This window comes from Rhopilema esculentum, chromosome 15 (assembly GCF_057945365.1).
Source record: "Rhopilema esculentum isolate cy_ngs chromosome 15, ASM5794536v1, whole genome shotgun sequence".
Taxonomy (NCBI): Eukaryota; Metazoa; Cnidaria; class Scyphozoa; order Rhizostomeae; family Rhizostomatidae; genus Rhopilema; species Rhopilema esculentum.
Genome location: NC_142829.1, coordinates 8,307,189 through 8,332,910, shown reverse-complemented (window position 1 = coordinate 8,332,910; position 25,722 = coordinate 8,307,189). Strand labels below are relative to the sequence as shown.

The window sequence follows — 25,722 nt, the reverse complement described above, 5'->3', positions numbered from 1 at the left end:
AATTCTCACAAAAAAGGGAGCAAATAGTTTCAGAATCAGCATTTTTTACTTCTAGAATAAGTGCCCGGGGTCTACCTTGAAGAAAAATGAAGTGGATGTACATGTACATGGAATGACCCTGTATTTAAAAACAATTCAGAAAATACTATCTGCAGGGAAAAAATATGAAAACATATGTTGGAATAAAATTCTGATAACATGATACCTTTCATTGAATAAGAGCAAGTAAATATTTGCCTATAAATATCAATATATATATATGCATTTTGTGATTTGATTCATATTGGACAACACTTTCATTCTCATGAGAAATCCGACTTGACTTGGAATAAGTATCTTCAATGGACATTGGCCTCTTTGTACCGGAAAAGCTGCGAAGATGTTGTATTGTGAATTGATATTGTAAACGAGGCTGTGAGGGAAAAAGGAGATTAAGGCGTGACGGATAATAGTTAAAAGTGATTCAGAGTAAAGTTGAGTAGAAGAAAAGGAGTTTGAGAAATTGAAGGGAATACTGAGGAGAATTCACGAGGTTTTATTGGTGTTGTTGTTGCCAAGTCGGACACTCCGTTACAAATCCTTTTCAGGAATTTTCAGCCTAAAATTAATAACCTACGTGGAGGAGGTGAGGCAGAAGGAGGTAAAAGAAGGGTGCTTTTCTCTCCCTCTAGATTCTCTTTTTCTTCCTACTTCTCCATCCTCTCCTCCGTAGAGTCTGCACGCAGGCTAAAACTGAGAAATGCACGCTGAAAATGAGAGCCCTGCTGCCAGGTACATTTCCGGGAAATCTTTTAAGAAATAAACCTTGCCTCTTGGGGAAACAATTTTTTAGATTCATTTTCTGAGAAATATCAGTTAATCAGTCAACCATTTAACCATTTAACCATTTAATCAGTTAAAAGTTTAATCAGTTATATGAATGTTAGCAAATTATGCAAATTTTGGATATCTGTGTAACTTTAATGAACACTATGAGAGGTTCCGGGAAATAAATTGCCTAGGAGTTTCTCACCAAAAAGTGTATCGGAGTTCACACTCAAAGCTCAAATGCCTTTGAGCAGGGCAACATTTCATACCAAAAATGATCTCACACAACAGAAAAACTGACATCACAGGCTGGGATAAGATGGCAACAACAGAAACATGCGAAAGTAGAAAAATTCTTTTGTAAATGAATAAAAGTCAATGTTTACGAAAATCTAATCATTAAAATACAATAGCTATCAATTAAATAGATCATAAATACTGGCTAACCTGGTGAATCATAGTAATAACGAAGCAATTGAATAATTAAGAATGTAAGCAATTTAAATCATTAAAATATCTAGAGCCGCTAAACGACTTCGTCATTTATACCTGAACAGGACACGGCGAACATGGCCTGGACACATGGCGCAGGCCAAAGAAGGAGACAGGAACAATTTAAACGACAATGGGTGCTTTTTTCCTCTCCTCTAAAAATACGTACACATAAATGCATAATATTTTGCCCCGTTTTTATTTTGCTAAAATTTTCAAAGTGCGTTTTCAAAATCATCTGTCTTCATTGACAAGCAAGGTGAGCGCGAGGCCTAAAAATGAAACATTTTGATCTGCTTTCTAATGGAAATAAAGTTCCTGCTTGGGACCTACGACGAACATTTAGAAACTATTTTAATGAATGTCCAGGCCAGTCATCTCGACAGAAATCAGGCTTCAATTCACAACTTCATCACAAAAAACTATGCATATACAATCCAACATTTAAGAGATATTTCATTTCAAGTTTTGATGTTGTTCGTCAGATCTGTAGTAGAGAATTACATTTAACTAGCTGTCATGACCTTGGGGCGCTTGGTAAAAACAATGGAGCACCAGAATTCGATCCACTGCCGATCCAAGGGGGATACTCCCGTGAAGGCCTGACAGGGTGGTCCAGTCGATTTGAGGGTTTTACCAAATGGCTACCAAATGGCCCAGTTTCGATAATAACACAACGGCTTAGTTAAGCTTGTGAATTGTTATAGACAATGAACAAGATTTTATCTTTCCCGAAGCAACAACAGTCATTGGCGAAGAAAATTGTCAAAGATATACCAGACGCGCACAAAGAAATGGAAGCTACCAAGGACATAATTTTCGTCCTTATGCTATCATTTGAGGGTAATTTTTTAGCATTTTAGCTTTGGTCCTCTTTGACCCTGACTGGACCCCCTGTCAGGCCATAAAGGAAGTACCCTCTCCCGGACTGCCGATTCGGCAATGCTTAGGCCCCGTCTACACGAGCACGTTTTAAAATGAAAACGCAACTTTATTTTTGCGTTTTAGCTTACTGTCTACATGAAAACGAAAAATCTGTGAATGAGAACGCAAATTTTTGAAAACGCTTTCGAGAGTGGAATTGTTTAAAAACGCAACTTTTTCAAAACGCATCGTTTCCAAACGATTCAACAAAAACTCAGCAAAAACATGCGCCTGCGCAGATTCTTGCGTTTTCATGTAGACAGCATGGACAATGTGAAAACGTGCGTGTTGAAGGAAATCCTTTTATCCGTCTTCATCAAAGTGAAAATGCAATTTTTTGAAAACGTAGTCGTGTGGATGGGGCCTTTATTGCCTGCTCAGCAGCACAAGTACAGAGTTTCAGATAAAGAATTTCCTAGACAACAAGAAAGAGGGACCTGCCACATAATTACAGAAACTGTTCACTTGCATTATAACTACTATACATAGACCCTAAAAACGAAATGCTATATTTACATGTAATATAAAACAAGGCTTAACTGCAGTATAGAGTATAGCAAGCTGAAACTTACTCCCCGATAAAACTCGATACTTAACCATATTAAGAACAATTAATCATAGATGCATCATATACAGAAATGTAAGATCAATAAAATCATATCAAAATATCAACACTATCGTAATACGTAATACGATCATCAAAAATGTGACTGCAGAAATGCTATTACTTATAAGCCTTCGGCACAGCACAATGACGGTATCAATAAAAACAATTGGCATAAATGCGGCAATATACGAACCAATAAATTCATTGTTGGCACTCTCTTTAAAAATTTCTCATTGAATGGAAATGATTCACGGCCTGGCAGTGGTGAAGTTTGTGAAATTTCTTGGCGTGAGAATCGTCGTTAGAACCGGGATGGTACTGTCATCGTACCCATCTTGATACAAAATACCTAAAATTCATTTTAAACGGTTTAGATTATAATGCTTTTATCTATTAATGGGAAAGAAGAAAAGGGGTAAAAACCCAAAATGATAGTCACCAATCCAGCATAAACAGCAGGGCCGTCGGAAGTGGGAGAGCTGGGAGGCTGTAGCCCCCCCTCCCAATTGTTAAGCTCTAATGTAATTTCTTGATAAAAGTGTAGTAAATGGGGAGCAATACAATGGGCAGCCCCCCCCTCAATAAGAATTTCGTTCCGACTGCACTGACAAAATCTAATTTGAAAAACCAAAATTTGAAGATAAAGTAGAGTTGACAAATATTTCGTCTCGGCCTACAATGCTCAATTTCATTTTGCGTTGTTCCTCCTTATAGACTTCTAAAGAGTGACGTCATTAAAACATAATGTTAGAATTTTTGAATTTTGTAGAGTAGCAAATGAAACAGCCATCGTTTCATGGAATGAGAATGATCCGTGACCTAAATGTTGATCTACTTAAACACGAAGAAAACACTAAAGAAAATACCTGCAATGCATGCTGTCATGAAGCAGGCTATGGTTCCTGCGATCATGGCACGAACCGCTACACTTGCCAGATCAGATCTTCGTTGTGGAGCGAGAGCACTGAGTCCTCCAATCTGGACGCCAATCGAGCCAATATTTGCAAAACCACACAGCGCATAAGTCGCTATGATTTCTGAACGTAGCTGTGAAACAGAAACGGAGATTGACAAAAGAGAAGCAAAATGGATCAATAACAGCAATACCCAACCCAAAGCTCGAGGACCAGAGAGACATTAATTCTTTTATTTTAGTTCAAATGCTAAAGTACTTTTTCCTGCACTGCCATTTGTTCCAAGCAATGCGGAACGAGCTCTTTGGTCGGCTTTCTGAAGTCCCTGGACTCAAAATTTCAAACCTCTCCGCAGCGGAAATTTGTGAAGTAATACTTTATGAAAGCTCCGAATCAAATGTACTTGCCAATAGACTTCTTATGGAGGCCTCACTTCAATTCATCAAAAACACTAAGAGATTCTTTTAATTGAAAAACACAACAGCAGCAAATCCTTTTCTTATTTTTTTTTCTTTTCTTGATCTACCTCTAAAACATGTAAATTATGTTAAAAAATATGTGTGAAAATTTTTCTAGAGGTGCCTTACTTTTCCTGATTTAGTTACTTTTACTTCTCTCCCTTTTTGGTGTTCATATTTAGATGTAATTGAAAATTGTAAATGTCACTCATAATGGAGACTAGATGACCTTGCGTCCTTCACTATTGTGAGTGGCATGTATTTGAGTAGCTGTGGTTGTAGTTTAAAATTTCAAATGATATAAAAAACAAAAAATGCTTAAGAAAATCTCGCCGATGGAGATAATGAAGATATAGAAAATATCCCGATGTCTGTTTTTTTGGTTGAACACCTTGTGTTTAAAAACTTTTTCAGCTATTGAAACAGATAAAGCTTTCAATGCATTGTCCTTTGAGCAACGTTTAAACAAGACTTCATTATTGCCAAGCATCACTGACTACATTTTTAAGACAAGAGCCTCATGAAGAACCACTTCACCTGCAATCTCGGTATGCACCACTAAATAAGACCCAAGGACAGCCTAGCTCTAGGTAAGTACGATCTTTTTGACAGCGGGGTCCCCCTGTAAGGATATACTTTTTTTTAAAAAAAGAAAACATGGGAGGTGAATTTTAAAAATTCATATGAGGCTGTGCAAATCATTCGCGTTTAAAGAACGCTGTCAGGCTGATGCTGTCAGTTGAATTCGAAATCAGGATTGTTATCAATGCAAAAGAGTTCAGCAAATGACTTGCATCAAAATACAAGATAAAGTCGAAATCGAATATTTTTGACAATAAAATTCCTTGGACTTCAGTGGGAACTTTAAGCAAAAAAATTAAAATCATAATTTTACCACTGAAAAATATATTAGCAATATCACAAACGGTAAATACGTTTTTTAGGACTTAATGACATGAAATAAATGATGTGTGAGATATTCCTTCCTTGTTATCTGGTTATTCGTTTTTTCAGATATAGCTCACTTTCTATTGATGAGCTTCTAGGATTCTCATTCAGATAATATCATAGAAGTTTGCAGATTGACATTATTTCTCTAAACCAACAAGGAAATAGTCTTGAAACTTCGGCAATGTCGATGTTCGTAAGGAAAATTGATTACAGGGAAGAAGGTACATTTTCAGTGTTAGCTTTGATATCTAATAGAAGAGATTTCGAATAAAGACAGCGATAATCTGCAGGTCTCCAATTACAGAAACAGAACGTGAAATCGCGAAGATGCTGATGTCATGATCAGGGGTGTAGAGCTAGGGACCCCCATATTAATGCCGAAAATTGCCAAATTTCTACTGTTGCTATTGTCTTTTGGAACATTGTGAACAAGAACCCATTTGTTTATTTGATAGCACTACACCACTGGTTATAAGGGAGGCAAAGTTTCAAATAACAAACATAAAATCTAGTATCAATGATGCAGAAACTTCATACCGATAATTTCGTGCCCGATAGATTTTGTCTTCGATTCTTTATTAATTCAGATAACTTTTCATATGCTACGAATTCGTTGACAAATGTCTTGATTCCCAACAATTCAGCTACCACAAAGCAGTCATCCCATGCAACGCCCATGACGTATGCAAAGGGCATGAAGACATATGAACAAATCAACTATGACAAAGAATATAACAGAATTGTTAAAAAACATACAAAAATGTCAATGACGGTACCTTACTCTAAAATTAAGGAATATTTTCGCACTACATTAAAATCAAAACTATAAATGAAAAAGAACTTAAGATCTCTGTAGCAAAGAATCCTAGGGGAGGACTCTTTACATCAAGGCTGAAAGCCAACAATTTTGTAACATTTTTTACAAGTGATGTGTTTACAGTTCAGAAAAAGTAAATACAACGAAAAATGATAATTTCCACACTAATTACGAAGGAAGATTTATAGTGAGGAGGAAAGCTACAGGGCTGAAGTAAAACCTAAGAAAATAATGTTTCTCTAGAACAGGATCTAAGATTGAGATTATAAAAACTTTTTGATAAAGCTAGTGCGAATACCGTAATAATTTGATTAAGCCCCCCGAGGGGAGGGGTTATTCAAGACTTGATGTGAAAGGGAGGCTTATTCCAAAGGGAGGCTTATTCCAGAGGGGGCTTTAATAAAACAGATATCTTTTTGCTAAGTTATTTACTGCAAATTTAAGGAGAATATCATCGACAAGTAGACAGCTGTGTAAAAACTGGAGTGCAAGAAGTGTACCAGCATACCTCAAATGTGACACATTTGCCAAACATTCCTCCTAGCCAGCATAAAATTGCATTGAGAAATTCTTTCATTGCCAAAAAGGCAATAAGCATAACAGCGATGTTGGCAACCAACAAAATAGACATTGATGCTCCAGCAGCGAGGGCCTCAATAAAGTTCTTTTCCTTCCTGTTGAACAGAAAAAGACAGTTTGTTATCCTTGCAATATGCTTCCTTGCAATCTGTATAAACGCAACTTACAACATGTAATAAACTTCCCATGAACAGTTAGATACCAAACACCGTATACCCTCAAACTGATCCAACTTCTATAAGCCCACTTGAAATAAGCTCCCATCCTTTTAATAACAATGGCTAATAGGCCCCAACCTTGAAAATACATTTAGCGGCGATTGAAAAGCATATAATTTACTTCAATGAACAGTTAGTCACCAAAAAACCGAAAATCCTCAAATGATCTCCATTGGATAGGCCCAGTTGACATAAGCCCACATCCTCAGTACTTGATAATAATTCTTAATTGGCCCTCACCACGAATAAGCCCCAGCCCTTGAATGCCAATTTTAAGTATAAACTAGCACATATGATGGCCTAATCGAAAAGCAATATAAAAGTTCCATAATTTAAATCAATTAATCAATCATTGATTGAAAATATATCAGCGGCCAATGAACAAAACAAAATAAACTAGACATTTCTTAAAAGACCGCCGAAGAAAATATAAATATCGAAATTTGGACAAAAATATTTCTTCTCGCATTTGAATTATACTTTGATCTGATATCTTAGAAACAGTAATTAAGCAAAATTTAAATGAAATGAGTTGGAAAACCAGGCTTTGTAGTACATAACGAGTTGTTATTTAGAATATAATGAAATTATTGCTGGGTGCTATCAGAAAATCCAAGGAGCCATCAGGTGGACAAAAAGGAACAAAAGAACAATAAAATGGTAGGAAATAATAAAGAAGCACTTTCCGAGACTTTTCTTTGACCAAAAGTAGATGAGGCTATGATTTTCCAATATTTAAGAGCCTTTAAAGAGCTTCAGGGTTTTGAAGTATTTCATAGCTGGCAAAAGCTCCCAGGATTTAAGGAACTAGGAAATAATTCCTTCAAATATCTTGCCGCATTCCATTCAACATGATTCAGTCAATGCAATTTCTTTGCTTAAACCACAAGTTCAAGTCTCATGTAAATTTTTAGATAGTATTTGTCCTCCCACATTTTCACGTGGCTCGTTGAATAAAAGACTTTAGTTATATAGTTTAGAATTCCATCTAAAATCTTAAAGTAAAAAATACAAACCCTTTTTCAATATGAATGTCGTCTACATTCTTTGTCTTCGGCACCTTTGTCTCCGGGTACATCAGTTTTGAAATTGCTAATGCAGCAGGGGCAGACATGACTGATGCCGACAAGAGATGCGATGCTGAAACCCCGTACGCGATGTAAGCACCAAGGACGCTTCCTGCGATAGTCGCAAAACCACCAGTCATCACTGCGTGCATTTCTGACTTCGTTAGGTCAGGCAGAAATGGTCGAATCAGGAGTGGCGCTTCAGTCTGCAATCAAAGATAGAACTGATGATGCATTTGAACTACATACCTGTGTAAGAGCTATACAGGCTGGTAAATGTTTCAAGGGCCTCCTTTTAGAAAACGGGCCTTTTTTCCGGTAGGCATCATTCGTCTAAGCTTATGTCCCTTCACAAATAAACGTTTATGTAAATGACACATTTTGCTTGTGCCTACGTAAAATGAATGCTACAAGTGCGCTTGCAACTTTTCCAAAACCGAAATATAAACGAGAATATTGACAATAATGGTGCTTAAAATAACATTAAAAGAGCATATGATGGAACTGTGCTCAAAGTAGATCCTCTCTTTCAAACAAATCATTTCCTGACATGGGTCGCCAAAGTTTTCTGCAGCAATACACGCTCAAGGCCATGTTGCTTACTTCTATTCTAGAAAGCACAAGCCTAGATTTTAAAATGAGCACTAGACAATTGCAAAATATAAGATTGTGCAACAACACCTTTTGTTACCGTCTGGAACTGATATGAAATTCTTTTTGCTCGGTTCCATACATTTTTTCTCCTTTTGAATGCTCTTATAACTTTAAACAAACTTTCTTCAAAGACAAAATGCAAATATGATGATTATCGGCATAAAGCTGACCACAGAGAACAGCTTTAAGCATGGCAAGGTTATTCGATATCGGTATATTCTACTGCAACTGTAATGCTAACCTGCCCGATAAAAATGTTTCCAGCAGCATTAAGGGATTCAGCTGCTGAGGTTCCCATTGAAATCTGCATGACCCAGGCAATCTTTTTAATAACAACCTGCATGATACCTAAATAGTATATCATGTAGACAAAGGCACTGAAATACACAACGACCGGGAGCACCTGCAACAAAACAAAAGTAACAATTAGCTGAGAGACAAAACAGAGAGAATTGAGATTTTCAACCCCCGTCAACCCAAATTTGCAGTTGACATCACGGCTGCTAAAACTGAAACACACCAAAACTGAATGCTTAGAGAGCAAGAGATGTTAGACTGCACGTGTGTGGTATTTGAGCCTAGTGTTAGCTCTGTGCTGATACACTATTGAAAGACTAATTGCGACTATTATAAAAAACCGGCCTAAAATCGTACTACTAAAATGGTTTTCAGGACAACTGCCGCTAAGCATGCCGGTTACGCAAGAGCCTTAAACGAAAATAAGAAATTCACAATACAATGATTCTTCATTTATACTTGTTACAGTTTCTATTTTCTGTGAAGCTTCCTTTTTTAAATTTTGGCACTTGCTTGCTCTATCTTGGTTATGCTGAAAGGCACAGGTCAACGAACCGAAATTATTTTCGAAAAAAATCTTTTCCTATTCCTTTTTTTTGAAAATCTTATGAAAATAAAATTCAATGCAATGTGATAAGTGGATGAGAAGTGCAACACTCTATGGCTTTTTTTAGTAAATACGAATTTGGATTTAAAAGAAGTTAAAGGCTACAAAATGTCACTGTAACATTAGCAAACTTACTTTAAATGCAAAGAAATGATTCATGAAGAGATCCCCGAAGATGAATTTTGCACCAGCATCAGAGAACTGAAGGAAGATCGAGACACGGTCGCCAAGCCATTTGAAGAATACTCGGCCCGGTTCGGTTCGCAAAATCAGTAGTCCGAACACAAACTGAAGACCGAATCCCCAAATAACCGGTCTCCATATCACCTGATAGGCAAACAGATTACATATAGTGGGCAAAATTAATTTGGTTGACAAAAACATAGAGAAAGTTACATAATTAAAGAAAAAACATATCAAAAGAATTTACAACTGTTTCCAATACTCATTTTCCACAAAAAAATACCTAGATATTAATACGATTTTGCTCGAGTTGCTTTCATTTAAACGAAGAAAACCACAAAAATAACGGCTAGGTTTTTAAAAGCGCCGTTGAAACTAAAGGTTTTTTGAAAATGGAGATTTACAAACTCTCAGCTGTAATAGAAACAACAAAACAAAAAATACGGGGGCCCATTAAGATCAAAATTAAATTGAAAAAGTAAAATGAAAGTAAACTACAGTCAAATGAAGTTGAGGTTGGATTGTTCTTAACTTGTTTTTTAATTATTTAGGTATAAGGTGTAAGCAGTGCCATTGCTTGCTATTGTACCCTAGAGGGTTAACGCCTCATTTGCAAACGAAGTGCGTGAGACATGCTTTGTTATACACCAAAAAGTTCTCCTAGATGTCAAAAACCTCCTCGTCCGCACTTTTGAGATGAAATTTTTAAGGTAGTTTCATAAAATGCTTCAAAGCCGCAGCTTGTTCTTCATTTGTTTATAACTTTTGGCCAATTTGTGTACATTGGTCGAACTTGAATTATTCTCCGCTTAATTTCAGCCTCAATGAAATGCTAATAATAAATTCTAATAAAAAAGGCTATTGTTTAATGGCTATGATCTGCATACCTGCAAACTGAATCCTAATTCAATCTCAGGTACACACAGAGATGAGAGAAGAGAAGATAGAAATCCGATCGTATCAACAAAGAACGGACATTTCATCAAGGTTATGATCTGCAAAAACCGGCCCATTTAAACCTCAGCTACACACAAAGATGAGAGAAGAGAGGGATAAAAATCCACCACAACAAAATTAGGTGATTATTAGTAATTGGGACACTGGGAGGGTCGAATTCCCAGAAGCTTTCTGTAGCCCATCAAAGGTCGATAAAGGGGATTAAATGTGTGGCTATTATTGTGTATTTTGCTATATTCAAATACTTCTGCAATGAGAACTGTTTGTTAGACTTTAAAGAAGACTAATCAGGTTACAAATCTCGGATTTCAACTTTCAATACAATGTGAGCCATACTGGCCTTAATAACAGGGCCTATGACCTCCCAGTAAGCATGCTACTTCACCTTTACCTTAAACTGTGTATCAAGTACTTACAACGAAAGCTTTCTTTTTGTCTCATGAAACATTATATTACACAACAATTTAACCAAGATTTGGCACAAAGTAAATCTTTGCTTAAAAGGGGATCAATAAAAAATTCTAAGACGTATTCACTTCCACTAGACTTGCATTACCAAAAGTTTTCTGTATTTTTATAAATATAGAATCTTTCTCAACGCCAGAACGCAGAACAAATCTAACTGTGAAATAAAAGATTACAACTTGGCTCTAATAGTTACCCCCCCCCCCCCCCCCACTATAGTACCAATGTATTGATTCCCAATTTTGTATTATAATTTGTATTATAAGCCCTGGGCAGCACGAGACCTCTTCTTGGTAATAACGGAAAATTTAAAAATGCACGGGATATACCTCTAAATTTTCTGGTTATGCCTTGATTTGATTGAAAAGGTAGTTAGGAAGGATATAACCCAAAAATATTTGCTTACCCGTGCACGGTGCTTGGAAAATAGGAAGCCCAAAATGATGTACACTATCAGACCAACACAGGAAACTAAACGACTTGGAACTTTCACAGTGTCCAGTGCTATCCAAAGAACCAGCAAAATTGCAAATACCAACAAACTGCCCCTAAAAAAGCACTTAATTGTTGAAATAAACAATAAAATATCGATGGTTATATCTAGAATTATAATGACTCTTTAACAACGTGAGAAAAACTGTCATGACAAAAGAAACTAGATATGATTTTGCAATTAGGGATTTTTACAACCACCTGTAATCATTCTACTTCAGAAACTCCCACGACATTAAAAAATTAGTTTATGGAATAAAAAGTATTTAAAATACACATTCATCTTGATCTAGATATAATTTACTGTAGACTGTAGGTATGACAAAAGGAGAGAGGCATGAGGACAAAGGTTTCTGCACTTTTCAGAAATACATATATATCAGTAATTGATAGCCTTTTCTAAACTTTATAATTCATTAACATTATTAATATCATTGTTATAGGGATTACATATATACATATATGGCACGCTAGTTTAAGGAAGCTTCAGTTGAAGTCACTGCAGGGCCCGCGCCACTGGGGGGCCGGGGTGGTCATGCCCCCCCCCCACTTTTTTGCGAAGCAAGTAGTTTTAAAACTGCGATAAAAGGGGTAAGAAGCCTTGGCCCCCTACATTTTTAGCCTTAGCCCCCCCACTTTAAAATTCGTGGCGCAGGCCCTGCACTGATATATCTGAGGGAATTAAACACTTCTAAGTGGGGATCATGGTGCCTGTTGGACGGGGGGGGGGGGGGCTAAAAAGTTTAAGAGTGCTAAAAAATTTTAAGAGGGCTATGCTAAACATACTAAAAACTAAGAGAAATATTACTCCTTCTGTCAATTTACATTTTGGAAATTATTAAGGGGATGAACCCCCTCAACACCTTTGCTTCTGCAGTCCCTGCCTCTGACACCCTTGAAGAAAATAAATGAACAGACCTGCCCTTGAAATAATGAAAGTTTAAAGTTGTTTATGGCCTTGTTACCTTACATTTTGTTACAAGGGATAAAAAGGTATGCAAAAGCAACAAACCATTTGAAAAACATCCATCTATGTTCCACAAATCTGATGATAGGATCGAAGATGTTCTTTGAAATCCAGTGTCCAAAATATTTTTTAACAAAGGTGTATATAACACAGAACAAGGCAAAAACAGCCACAGCAAACAAGTCCACTGCTTTATCAAAGTTCTTTATGCAAGCAGCCAGGACATATGCAACAGTCAGACAAAAAAGGAATGTGAAAAATATGAACTTGACAGTTGATGTGTTTTGCTCATAGACTGATTTGCATGCATTCTCCACTAGTGATAGGTATTTATCCAAAGGTGCACAGATGCCAGATGCATGTGCTGGTGCTTCTTCATTTCCATTATCAGGTACGTTAACAACTGTCTCTTCATGACCCTTTTCTCCGTTACTTAAATCTTTCAATTCCACATCTCCAATTCGACTCTTAAAGCAACAAAAGATACAATAAGTTCAAAAATACACTATGAATCAGTGTTGTATCATTTCAACATTGAAACCACGACTGTACATAATTATGTATACAATGATTGTACATAACTCATAGGACTTCAAATTTTGTCTAAAAAAGGGAATAATGAGGCCAACTATATACATTTTATTTCAAATCAATCGCTTTAAAAAACTGAATAGGACAGGTATACATTTGGGTCAGGGCCCCTGACCACACCCTCAACATTTTTGGAAAAAGTCAGGTCTTGAACTATCTTTGTTGGATAAAAATAGTTCTAACTGTTTTTTGTCACCATTTCAAAGGAATCCACATCTGTCTTTTTATACTCAACTGTACTATTTCTTTCATTCGTTCAAGGTATTTGTGTTAGAAATCCTCGAAGAAATTTTGTCAAAACAAATTCTGAAAAGTTGTCCGAAATTTTTTTTAGACGAAATTTATCCGCCGAAAATTTATCTGACGAAATTTTTTGTAGTTATAGTTCTTGCAACCAGGGGCGGACTTGCCGGTCGCGCTACAGGGCGATCGCTCGGTGGGCGCTGTAATAGGGTTTTTTGCCAAACGAATACACCCTATCGTTACCGACATCGTCCTTCGATGAGAATTGAGACAAAGAGATAAATAAATAATGTTTCAAACGTCTTTTTTGCGATCATGTGATCTTTCCGCGAAAGGTTATAAACTTCACAATGTTTCTCTATGGTTGTCCCGTAACGTCGATCGTTCTCTTAATAACAGGCACAGTCTTCCACAAGCACTGTCCACTCAAACTATACTATAATAATGCACAATCAATAAAACGTCACGCGCGATTCCAAAAATCCAAATACGTATTCTATAAATCCATACTTAATGTCGACAAGATCTTTTACAAGCATCTTGCCACACTAATTAATCGCTGAGAACCTAAACATACATGATATCAAACCTCAACCCTATCGCTCTTAACCATGAATCTAACTAACTCTGTAAAATAACACGCCCAAAATATAACCTAAACAAGAACTAATTGAAATACTACATAGCTACTACTCCCAAGATTAATTAGATAAACTGAATGAAGATACAAAAATCCCAAATGAAATAATTAATGAACCTAAAGGTGCAATTAGATAACAAAAGGAATTATAAACAATCGAATGTGCAAAAGGTGTTAAATAACTAAGGTTACAAGTTGCAAAACAAACGAAATCCAAACTAGCACTATTACAGCGCTCCAAAAATTATTGTAATTTTCTCTTAATTTTGCTATTGAATGAAAACTCTTTTGTCTATTGTTTGGTAGGGGCCCTCCTCTGTTGCCACAACACCGAGACTCTCTCAAGATTAGTGGATACAGAATTAATAAAATTATCATTTTGCAATATTTAAGTACTGAAAAAGCATTTGCCAAAATTTTGGGCCCCATGGAAACAAGGAGAATTCTGGGCCCAGGGGCTCACTGTCCCTAATGCAATGATACGATACTTAACTGGAAGTTTCAAAATCTGACAAATGTTCTCTTCAGGCTCTCAGTTGAAATGTTTTCATTAAATCATAGGTTAAGGTGGTAAGGAAATGACAATTTTTGTGACTCAATTTCTAGGTAGGCACATTATTTTAATGCTAAGCAAATAGATTTGGAAGTATAGATCAAAGCAGCAGAAAGGCTCAACCCCCTCAGCTCTGACAAAATTTTTGCTCCAGTACATCCATACTTTGCACCAGCATAAAACATGATACCCTGGGTACCAGACTCACTATATAAAATATATATATAGTGAGTCTGGTACCCAGGGTAAAAACATGAATGATTAGCCAAAGATCTTAGGCATAAAACATAGGTACTTTCGCCAAATTTCGATGAAATTCTTCGGAAAAATTTTGGCATAATTCCATTGGCGTGGTCTGAATGTGCTAGTTTTTTATTCGAAAATTTGCTGACGTAGCGAAAACCATGCGAGATTTGCCCTGGCAAACTTTGCAAAATAACAGGCCCGTAGACAATGGGGGCAGGAGGCAATGCCCCCTCCCAAAAATTTGCGAAAACTGTGTTTGAAGATCTTATAAGCGCAGTATTTCGTGAGGCAGGTAAAGAAAAAGCGACATTTCTATCCATGCCCCCCTCAGTCCAGTTTAGCAGTCTACGGGCCTGCATAAAAATGAATGAGGTGAAGTGACACACAAAATTAACTTGTCCTCAAATGAAAGCATATCGAGTATAAATACCTGAAACATTGTCAGTTTTTTAATATTCAACACATTTTTCGAGTTATTGGGCGTCAAAATTAGCCACCAAACCATTCTCCTCGAATAGTTACTGAACAAGATGAACTTACCTGTCCAATTTGTGCGTGATTTGCATTCAAGTAACAAAAACATGGTGTTTGTGCGTGATTTGCATTCAAGTAATAAAAACATGGTGTTTGTGACGTCACACGCGCTGGGTAACATGAAATGCCAACAATGGCCGAGCACTAGACGATAATTTCATGACATAAATTGCGTCAAAACGGACAATAATAATTAACAGAGAACTTAAAATTAAGATTCCATATATCGTTTTCTACATTAGATAAAAAAATAGTTTTGCGTGTCAGTTCACCTTGAAATGTCTCCCATTGTAAACTAAACAAGAAAAAGAAACGAGATACAACTGGAAAACTTAGATGCATTACAAGCTTTATGCTCATAGAAATGTAGACACGAATTGATATCCAAACAAAGAAAGAAATGACTCGTTATTCTTGAAAGTTTCTTGCTGAGAACCTTTATTTACTGTCTTCAATAGACAAGACAGGATTTTTTATAATTGCATTTAGAAATTTGTTCAAAGTTATGTGTGTCGAAAACGCTGGGCTTGTCGCTAAGTTGAGAAAAACATCTTGGCTTTTTTATAATTGAAAACTATTAGGACATTGGAAATTATTGTAAATGAAAGCTCACATGCATTGCATAGGATCTTCCTTTCGACAAACTTGATGTGGCAAGTATTCTAGATGCATTTCTGGCCATCCCTATTATGTCATATTTCTTGAATTCGGCCAGAACTCCTAACCATGGTGGTGGCCATTATTTAGGCCCCTGAACATTCTAAACATATCCCCCACTTTAATTAACGTTTCGTCAGCCCTGTCTATGCTACTGATGTTACCATCTTGGCTGTTGCGCAAATAATCAATTAACCTGACTGCTCCAGGGGCGAAAATACCGGGGGGGTGCGACACCCCCCCCAATCTTAAAAATAGTCGATTTCGCAGAGGCGCCAAGAAGAGCTTTGTTGCCACGCAGAAATTTCACCTCTAAAGTTCGTAAAGGGCCGTTTAGGAATTTTGAAATGAAAATATCATATTTGTTATGAACCTACCTTCCTGATATTGCATTTCAGAGAACGAAACAGGTATTTAAGGAAAAGCTCCGTTATTTGCAAAGCGAAAGCATGTCTTGCCGAAAGTCATAGCCAATGGATGCAATGATTGATGCATATGTTTATGAGGGCAAGGTTGAGTCCATATAAATTAATTTAAGTTGTAAATTATTTTCATGACAGGCACGGCGTCACTGGGGGGAATAGGGGGCTGGAGGCCTTCACTTTGGTCAAGATAAGAATTTTTTTATCATTTTTTCTATTAATTTTTAACAGTGCATGAAATAAAAAGAGAGTAAACTGTTAAGATGCCGATTTTGTTTGATCTAATTACTAACTTTTTCACGTATATTTTTATTATTTTTCTTCTATTTGCATTAATTCAGTAAATCACTTTCTGTATCATTGCAATGTTTTAATTTTGGGTGGCCTTCTCGATACAAGAAACTGCACATTTCTGTTCAGGAAATAAAATTCTCCCAATCAAAACAACATCTTCCTCTGTCATTCACAACTATGTGCAGTCTGAAACGAAAGGTTACCGTTTCTTTCTTTCCACAACGTCTATCACTAGAGTTTTAGCATGACATGCCCCTCCCTATTTTTCCCAATAAACAATAATCAGTTTTTTAGCACAATAGTGTTTTGCTCAATTTTAGTCTGATAGATGCTTTTTAGCCCTATTACAAGGTATAATTTCAAAAATTTTCTTCACGTCAGACCCAACCATGGCGGGTCCTCCTATATCACTAAACTTATTCTTAGTCCCCGGGCTCATTTCGTTGCTTCGCCCATATACTGCACCAAAAAATTATATGCCACGAGATAGAAGCTTTATTATCAAGGAAAATCAAATTTGACATATAATTTACGCTCACGTAGAGAAATAGATATTTCATAGGCAATGAAGTTTCAAGTTTGTTTTTATTGCTTAGAAGTTTTTCCTTGGTAAAGACCAGTGTACACTGGTGAAGCTTTCACTAGTAACCTATAGAGTATAGACAAACCTTTGCTACGAGGTCTGCAGGGCACCACTCAGTTTTGCAGGGCAGAAACCCTTTTCACCCCCCCCCCCAAACCTACTGGCCAAGTTACGCCCCTGGACTGCTCAAACAGTGGTCGGAAAAACATCAATCCCTATTATATTTAAACTGGAAAATTACATATCAAGATTTTCTTGAATAACTTATATATTTCATTAAGTTCTACCCTGGGTACCAGAGCCTCAGTGATCGAAAAAGGTGACCCCTCTAAATACTATTCGCCATTTGTTATCACTGAGGCCCCCTCTAAAAGTCCTTCAGCTAGAAAACAATAAACTAAAAGCTAGAAAACTAAAAGTCTTTATTTTCGACGACTTGGCCCGGGCCCTATATTTAGAACCAGTCCACCCCTGCTTGCAACACAGCTAACTGTCGATGCCATGGTAACAAAATCTCATGAAAATGCATTCTCAAAGCTGAATCAGCGAGGTGAATATAACCTTTTGTGACGTCACACTATCTTAATCACATTTGTTTCGCAAACACAACAGGGCCACAAAATAGGAATTAGGACCTCCTCCTATCAGGAACTCCTGCCTATCAGGTGAAGCCTGAAAAAACTAGTGCATGCGTTAACTTATACGAGGCTTAGCATGTATCTGTTGGGGAAATTTTAAAAAAGAATGAAAGTAGACAATTTTATTTGAGACGAAATGCCCCATGATAGTGAACAAATTCAATTATGTATCATAATTCGTTTATATCTGATTAATGAATGATAATTTGCCATGGCTAAGTTCGTCTAATAAAATCGAGGTTAAGGGGGAATTAAGGAATTTTATTGTTGACTCAGGCTTCAAAAACAACAAAGGAACCGATGAGAGTTACCCTTCTGCCTATTTCCTATTCTGCGACAGGGCCAAAGCAGTATTGCCCCACATTGACGTCATCATGGAACGATAGAATTCAGTGTGGTGCCGTGAACCCTGGAAAGGTCATACGATTTGAAGGATGTGGTATATAAACTAAAAGAAAACCTTCCTGTATATTTCAAATGATGAAAAAATATAGATTCTGAGACTTTGTTTGAGCGATCAACGTGTTTATTCACGGGACTCTTTACTGCTTTAGACTCATTATAATCTCAATTGGAGCTTTGATCAAATCAATAAAAATCTGTTTTTTTCGGTGACACACAGAAATTTATGAAAGAATGAAAACTCGAAAAACTGGAATACAACACTGAACGGAATAAAACAAAGATCTGACTGTCTGGGACGATTTACAAAACATGTGAGCGATGTAAACACCAAATCAGTTGCCATTGAGTTATCAGTAATGCACAGTTGAATTTATCTTAATGAGAAAGAATTCGCTAACGCTTGAAATCATTACTATATAGCTCCATAGTTAAGAAATCCTATTAATTCGATTAAGTTTCTTGCAAATTAAACGCTGATTTGCGAGAAAGATTCGAATCTACGACTTTGATAACATGCCATGCCAGAGTCTAATGAATGACACCGATACAAACAATCTTTCCCATGCTGCTGCCAATGCTTGCTGTAAAAAATTTGAGTTTGTCAACTCACCTCCGAAATCTTTTTTTGAGCTAGTTTCTTAGCAGATGTTATCTCGTCTGTATCGTCTTCATCGCCTCTCAAATTATACGATGCTTTCTTAGCTGACATGTTCTCTTACTTCAATCGTCAGATACACGTGAGTGAACTACTCACGCTATGAGAATGAAACCTGGGTAAATACTGTTGATTGTTGACGGCAGCGGGCACAAGCCGCGGCCCTTCGCATAAAGAGACCAATGAGGTGAATTCACCTCATTGCCAGAGACTTCTTTGTCCTATTCTGTGTCAGTGTCTTTCAGCCAGCCTTTGGCCATGCTCTCAGCACGACGGATATTTTCTTTCAAGGAAGTGGCTACAATTACAGAAAGATGTAACGAGCTCCATCTGAGCTCCGTTTACACTATGCCGGAAAAATTCTAACGAGTGTAAACAAATTTACGTCGACAATACCTGAGTTGTGAAATCATGCAACAGTGAAACTATTCCGCGGACTTTATATCCATTGCAAACCAGAGACAGGAAAACATTACGGTGGCACGGCCACTGACCGGAGGAGGGTCCACGAAAAACAAAAGAAGCACCTATGACACACCCCAGCCACGCCAACTCTCTATTGTTTTGTGAGGAAGGTTTGCCTTCTGGGATGTTTGTGTCTGGAGGAAGGTTAACAACTTTTCTGGACGTCATATTGATCTCACCGAATCTTACTTTTAATGTTTATTTTGTTGTCGTTCGATCACACTCTTGTTGTTGTAATCGTGCTTGTAGATTTATAGATTTACAAAGCGATAGAGCTTTTTCCAAATCTTTCATTGTGGGTGCTAAATTTTTCCTTGTTTTTTCAGAATACATTATCAAAATTTCAGGAAATGATATATTATGACCATATTAGTATGACGTCATTACACCTGATCTTAAATTCATATAACCGCACTCATGATTGCCACGCAGATTTTAGTATCACACCGGTCGTGCGGCCGCCACTCCTCATATACTTTGCATCATTGCTCTGACAATTTCATAAAAGAAGTGGCAGCTTCCTGTGGTGTCATAAAGTAGAGATGACGACTATTCTTCCCAAAAGAGTTTTCACTTAGGATGTTGCCGAAGAAAATTCCCTCAATGTCGCAGTTATCAGGGCCTCTGATGAAAGGGCCTGGGGGCCATGTTCCTAACATTTTTGCAACAGAGTTTTTAAAAATTATTTGCCATGGGCGTTGAATTTTCCCCTCGACACCCCACCCCCCCACGCTTTCCAAAATGTGTCTGAGCCCATTGATATTTGATTTTAGTACTTCTGGAAGCTTTAACTTGTTTGTTTTGAGTTAGGTTCTATGACCATAAATTGAGTTTTTTGGATTCGGGCTTAGCCTATTAACCCTCTTCCACTCAAATAGATGAGAAAGCTCCTGATGTAGGTTTTTTACCAGTTACGTCGTTAGTAGCAAAAGAAGGGGGCCTAGACAGGACCTTGAGGGATTCCACAAACTACTTCTCTAGAAATTAAATTCGGACCATTCAAAGAGCAAATCTGTTGTACGTAATTTCTTAACCAATATGTTATGATCGACTGTGTCAAAAGCCTTTTTCAGATCGGAAATATAGTCGTGATCTACAAAAAGGTAGGCGCAGCTGCGATCTACGTTTTCTAACCAGAGGTCTGTGTTGCATATAAGCGATGTTGTAGTGGATTATAAACTTATGAAAAGCTGCTTGATTGCATGATAAAATTTTGTTTCATTTTAAAGATTTAAATAGCTGATTATGTATTAGCAGCTCAAGCATCCTTGAAAATATCATGTGAATCAGGGTAGCCGAAAATTAATCTCACCGAAATTTTTTGAGACTGAAATTTTTTCTTATTGAAAATTTCAAACGCTAGAAAAATCTCGTTTGCCACCGATGGACTTTCAAAATAACAGAAACAACTTTTCCATTATATTGTTTTAGTATTACTTTACACCCAGTACATATCAATTTTCTGGTTTTCCTTTGTCATCAAAAAAAATTTTCTTTCGCCCTTCTATATTCAAGAAATTTGAGTTCTCTATGGGCTGAGCTGATGCTACTATTGGCACTTCATAATTTCTCTGAATTATTTCTTACTAACGTTTCAGCGGTTTTTAAATTGGACGCCTAAATTTTCAACTCACCAAACTTCCAAATTTTAAAGTCACTTGTTGCAATTGGCGGTCGAAAATATTACGAAATATAAGCACTTCCAATGAATTTTTCTCCATGTGTTATAAAATATGAAATAAAAAGGACGTCTTCATAAGAGTTTAGAACATCAAAATATTCGAGATTTTCAAGATTGCGTTCCAGATTTTTTTCCACCGAAATTTCAAAAATATGACCGAAATTTTTCCCGCCTGAAAATTAAACCACCGAAATTTTTTATATTATTAGAAGTCTGCTAGAGTGCATCTAAAGCCGACTGTCCTTCTCGTGGTCATTGCAAGTGCTGCTGCTCAGCGTTATGCAAAGTCAACAGCCTTCTTGCCGCTGCTCTACAATTTCTCGTTAGATTAGATGCTACATTTAAGGATTTTGCGGGTATGGATGCACCCCCTTAAACTTATTTATAGAATATTATGGCAAAATGGGGACTGGAAAAGCTATATAACTTCTCCCTTTCCCGTTGAAGCATTGATCACACAGTTAAGCTCACAGAAACCTATAATTTCTCAAATCTTTGAGAGGATTTATAGGAGACATGCGACACACCCCTTTGCCTATTTAAAGGCAGTACGTCGCGCCGTTCATTGGTTTATCGAAACAAAGAACAAAATTTCTATTTCATTTCGTAACAAAGGACGCTTAACGATGAGTTGTTCTAATTTGTCACGCTTTCTCGGACCCTCGAAATTCAACAAAATGAACAGCGCAAAACACTGCCTTTGAGTGCATCCAGCCCTAACTGTGATCAAAATGCATAGGACAGAGAGGAGAGGTGCAATGGAGCGTACTCATTTCTATTCTCTATTACAAAGGGGAAAATAACTAATGAATGAATGCGCCTTTTACAAAAATAAATCTCTAATTCGCTTCTCAACAAAAGAGTGATTCCTTTGCAATGTTGGGATCGGTATTTACAAGTTCACACAACCACGCCTATCCCTTTGATTGCCTCTTCGATTAAGTCATTTCGCCCCTTGTTTATTGTAGTACTTTTAGCAACATTGTAATAAGTGAAAGGTTTTCTCAAATTCGTGGTAATTCACATCATAGAGGCATGCTGGGTTGGAAATATACTGGGCTGGAAGTAACCGGGTAGGTCTCGTGTTATCCTTTCTAAAACAAGGGAATGGCAAAATGTCGAGGTCTACTTGCTTGTTTATAAAGCATGCCACAATAATAAACTGTTCTCTCTTGAATTTTCGGTGGAACACATGCTTTTCAGCGTAATTTTTTACGAGCATGACAATGTATGGTAGTTCAGAATGAAATTGGTTTTGAATGTGTTTCCCGAGGTCCTAGATATTGTACCGTCAATGTCCTTTGGCTACAGGCCTTTTTTCGTAATACTAAAAAGTACGGTATTTAGTCAAACGGGATGATTTGTAAATAAACTTTTTTACCTCTTCTTCTTGCTTTACGTTCGAGGTATCTTCCAGGTTGGCAGAATTGCGATTCGAGTGGATGTATCCTAAATTCGACATGTCTGAGCCAGCTGGCAGTTGCAGGAGCTTATTTACTGTGTCTAAGTCCATGCTTCGCCGGTCACTTATCTCCCATAAGAAACACCTTTGAATTCCTTTTTTGTTTTCTATACAGTTAAATTCAAAGGAAACAATCAGTTTAGGTCAGACACAAAAATGCAGCAAACCGCACTAGCTTTTCTGATCCACTACACCATCGTTTTCAGCCGCCATTTAAATTAGACAATGGCAATAGAAAACTCAATAAGATTCATTTTTTACAAATTAATTAGCTCCTGCGCACCGGCGGCCCAGGCTAACGGAAAGGAAGCCAGAAGAAGAAGAAGAAGAAGAAGAAGAAGAAGAAGAAGAAGACGAAGAAGAAGACGAAGAAGAAGAAGCAAAGAAGAATTAGCTCCTGCGCAACGAAAGGCAATCAATGGGTCATTATATAGGTCATAATAATATACATAAAAAAAATGGTTTAATGGAAATTAAAAAGAAACGAAAAACAAATTGAAAAAGACGAGTGTGTGTAAAATGCAGAAATTGTTTCCATGAAAGAATATTGTGGAAGACCCTTTGCATTAGACTCCTAATGCTGTTGCGCGTAAAGCTAATGCCTGCAAAAAACTAATCGGCATACATAATGGTGGGTCAATAAAAGTTTCGCGTTTACGCGGATTTTGTCTAAATTAACGGCATCGCCGCGATTACGTATATTGTAAGAAAACCATTTTCAACACATATCGGAGCAAAATGGCGCGCTTAGGCGGAAAGTGACGCAAATTAGACGCGGTTAGGCGGATATCGTGTCTTCGTTCATTTTTCATGCTGCCCCATACAATCAAAATAATTTCCATTGACTCACTTTAAAAACGGATAACTTTTAACCCGTTTTTGTTTTAACAAGGGCTAGTGGAAAGGCTGCTTCAGTCTCAACTCAAGTTGAAAAGGGTCATGAGCTCTGTTATATTTTTGGTTTTATCCTATTGATAAAGTGTAGTATAACACGAGCTGTTTGAAGAAAACATTAGTGCGCATGTGGAGGAGGGTTCTACAGAGTTAAACAAATTTAAAAGCTTGACAATTTTGTTGACTTATTACAGAACTAGAAATCATCAAAATCATTATCATATTTACTTGTTTGATTCACCAACATTGGTCTAAAGATTAATTCAATAAAATATTTGACCAGATTCCCTGGAATGTTTAAATTTTTATTTTTCCAGATAATAAATTATTGTTTCCAATTGAAAACAGGCAAATATTTGATAGGTTACCTAAATAGGTAGGACAGTGTTATTGCTTTCAACGGATAAGTTGATGGGCAACGTAAACCTTTACTGTTTCTGAATAAACTGGAGCAAACATTATCAGTCGTGATGGGGGAAACAGTAAGCCTGGATATTAGACCTTCGATACTTACTACTTTTTTAACCTTTTAAGAGCTAAAATACGTTACATAGAAGAATTGTATTTGCCTAAAATTTCAAGTTCTGTATACGTTCAAATGAGCTAAGGAGCAACTTAGTTGCATTTATCAAAATGTCGCTTTGTATCCCTGAAAACCGTCTATTAAAGGCGATATTTTTGAATCACTTTTCTTTTTTTACTGTATACATTCTATTGCAGTAAGAGCAGGTTATATTTGGTGGTGGTAATGAATACCTATAAAAATAACGGAAATTTATTATGGGGAAATCAAAGTATGAAGGGTGGTTATGCTTTTCAAATAATCCATAATTAAAAAGAAGATTGATTCTATAATCTGACGTGTTAATTCATTATCATCGTGATTCATCATTAAATAATTCTGATTAATTTACTCCTAGTCATCTAAAATATCATCAGTGTTTATCTGGGCTGACAAATCAGCATCAATAACTTCTAAGTGGATGTCATACTGTTGATCTAGGCCTAAATAACAGTCGCTCATGATATACAATGTGTATATCTTCCTGCCAAGTTCTTCGGGGGTGTAAAATGCCAAAGATACCTTTTGATGCCTCCTCACCAGTCCCACTCTCTTGAGAGCTATGACATCACCAGAGTTAATCTCGCCAAGAACAAGAATCCATCCCTCATCTTTCACCTTTGGAAACTTAGGTGTGTAGGCTTTAAATTCTTGACGCTATTGAAGTGAAAGACAACAGCTTGAAATCACACAAAATAGCATTTTACGAAGCAATTTCTGTGTTATTTTCAAGTTCGGTGTTATAAGCTCTTGTGCTTCAACAGTTTTCAACACTATTGTGCAGACGCAACACTTGAAACAAACTCAAAGAAATTTCAAAGAAATAAAGTGAGGCATAAAGAAATGGTTTTCACAACAGTTGTGAAAGCCGAATAGCCTTTTATCTTCAAAAACTGCATATTACCGTAAACTAAAGATATGCACAGAAGTTGACTTCATATGCAGAAGTACACAATTAATTATTCCAGGCAGCATTGCTAATTTTATACACAAAAGAATTTAAAATAGGGATCCTTAAAAAGAGCAAAAGCAACAACAACAAAATCACAATAAATCGTGTAGCCACCAAGCAACCATTTTCATTATTTTTCCTCACAATGAATAATAAACTAACCAAAAGGAAAAGGAAAAATATCAATTCCAGGAATAGCACATTACCTTATTATTTATCTGTAATCTATTGCAATCGACCTGTAAAATATACTCTTGGTCAGCGTGAACTTCCATCCATTCCCTTAAATGACTTGGAGCCTCGGATTCAGTGTCCACTTTCTTTGTCAATCTCTTTCCACCATTCTCACCTGCCCAGATACCACTGACGGACAGCCGCAGATTCAGTAACGGTAAATTGGTAACCAGTTTAAATATCTTTAGTAAAAAGAGAAAAGTACAAACGTTGTAACCATTTATAAAACATCTTACTACTTACAGTATTTTTTATAAGAACCAGTAAATTGAAGTTCTTAATATGTTCTTAAATAAAGGGTGTAGACAGTGGAGTTGCTAGGAAGAGTGTTCTAGGGGGATGTTCTAATCTTGCATCTAGGGTGTTCTATTTTTGAGATGGAATTTTTTTAAGTAGATTTGACTAAATTGTTCAAAATTACATTTGATAGAATCTTAGCCTCAGCTTGTTCTTTATTTGTCCTTAACTTTTGATCGATTTCAAGGCTTGTATTGTTTCAAAATTATTCTTATGAAAGAGATTGTAGTTCTGATTTTACAATGGGACCAAACAGTG

The 25,722-nt window shown here is 36.7% G+C and overlaps 2 protein-coding genes across 3 annotated transcripts in view; both read right to left on the bottom strand.

Moving 5' to 3' along the window:
• Positions 1-1,152: 1,152 nt before the first annotated feature.
• Positions 1,153-22,688, bottom strand: LOC135685151 (solute carrier family 28 member 3). 2 transcript variants are annotated; one of them, XM_065200970.2, is made up of 10 exons: positions 22,445-22,688; positions 12,502-12,923; positions 11,404-11,545; positions 9,528-9,719; positions 8,730-8,891; positions 7,784-8,040; positions 6,479-6,644; positions 5,691-5,870; positions 3,697-3,877; positions 1,153-3,179 (listed from the first exon to the last, which is right to left on the bottom strand). In XM_065200970.2, exons 1-10 carry the CDS (start codon positions 22,574-22,576, stop codon positions 3,079-3,081), a joined length of 1,935 nt encoding a protein of 644 aa, XP_065057042.2. In that variant the 5' UTR covers positions 22,577-22,688; the 3' UTR covers positions 1,153-3,078. The 2 variants fall into 2 exon arrangements, with proteins under 2 accessions (XP_065057042.2, XP_065057044.2); XM_065200972.2 differs by lacking the exon at positions 22,445-22,688 and adding an exon at positions 18,873-20,080.
• Positions 22,689-23,578: 890 nt separating this feature from the next.
• Positions 23,579-25,722, bottom strand: part of LOC135685602 (activating signal cointegrator 1 complex subunit 3) — a 32,655-nt gene continuing 30,511 nt past the window's right edge. Inside the window, exons 31-32 of the mRNA XM_065201585.2 lie at positions 25,140-25,349; positions 23,579-24,638 (exon numbers count right to left, since the gene is read on the bottom strand). Coding sequence (XP_065057657.2) covers positions 24,336-24,638; positions 25,140-25,349 — 513 coding nt within the window. The 3' untranslated portion in view covers positions 23,579-24,335. The remainder of the gene's footprint in view (positions 24,639-25,139; positions 25,350-25,722) is intronic.

Bases quoted from the DNA above. Each gene is read 5' to 3' on its own strand.
- LOC135685151 (XM_065200970.2), bottom strand. From the start codon at position 22,576: ATGGACTTAGACACAGTAAATAAGCTCCTGCAACTGCCAGCTGGCTCA. The intron at 6,645-7,783 runs GTTTGTATTTTT...TCTGTTCAACAG, and splicing joins GACATTCATATTGAAAAAGG to GAAGGAAAAGAACTTTATTG. The intron at 3,878-5,690 runs GTATGAAGTTTC...TCTGTTTCACAG, and splicing joins TATCGGGCACGAAATTATCG to CTACGTTCAGAAATCATAGC.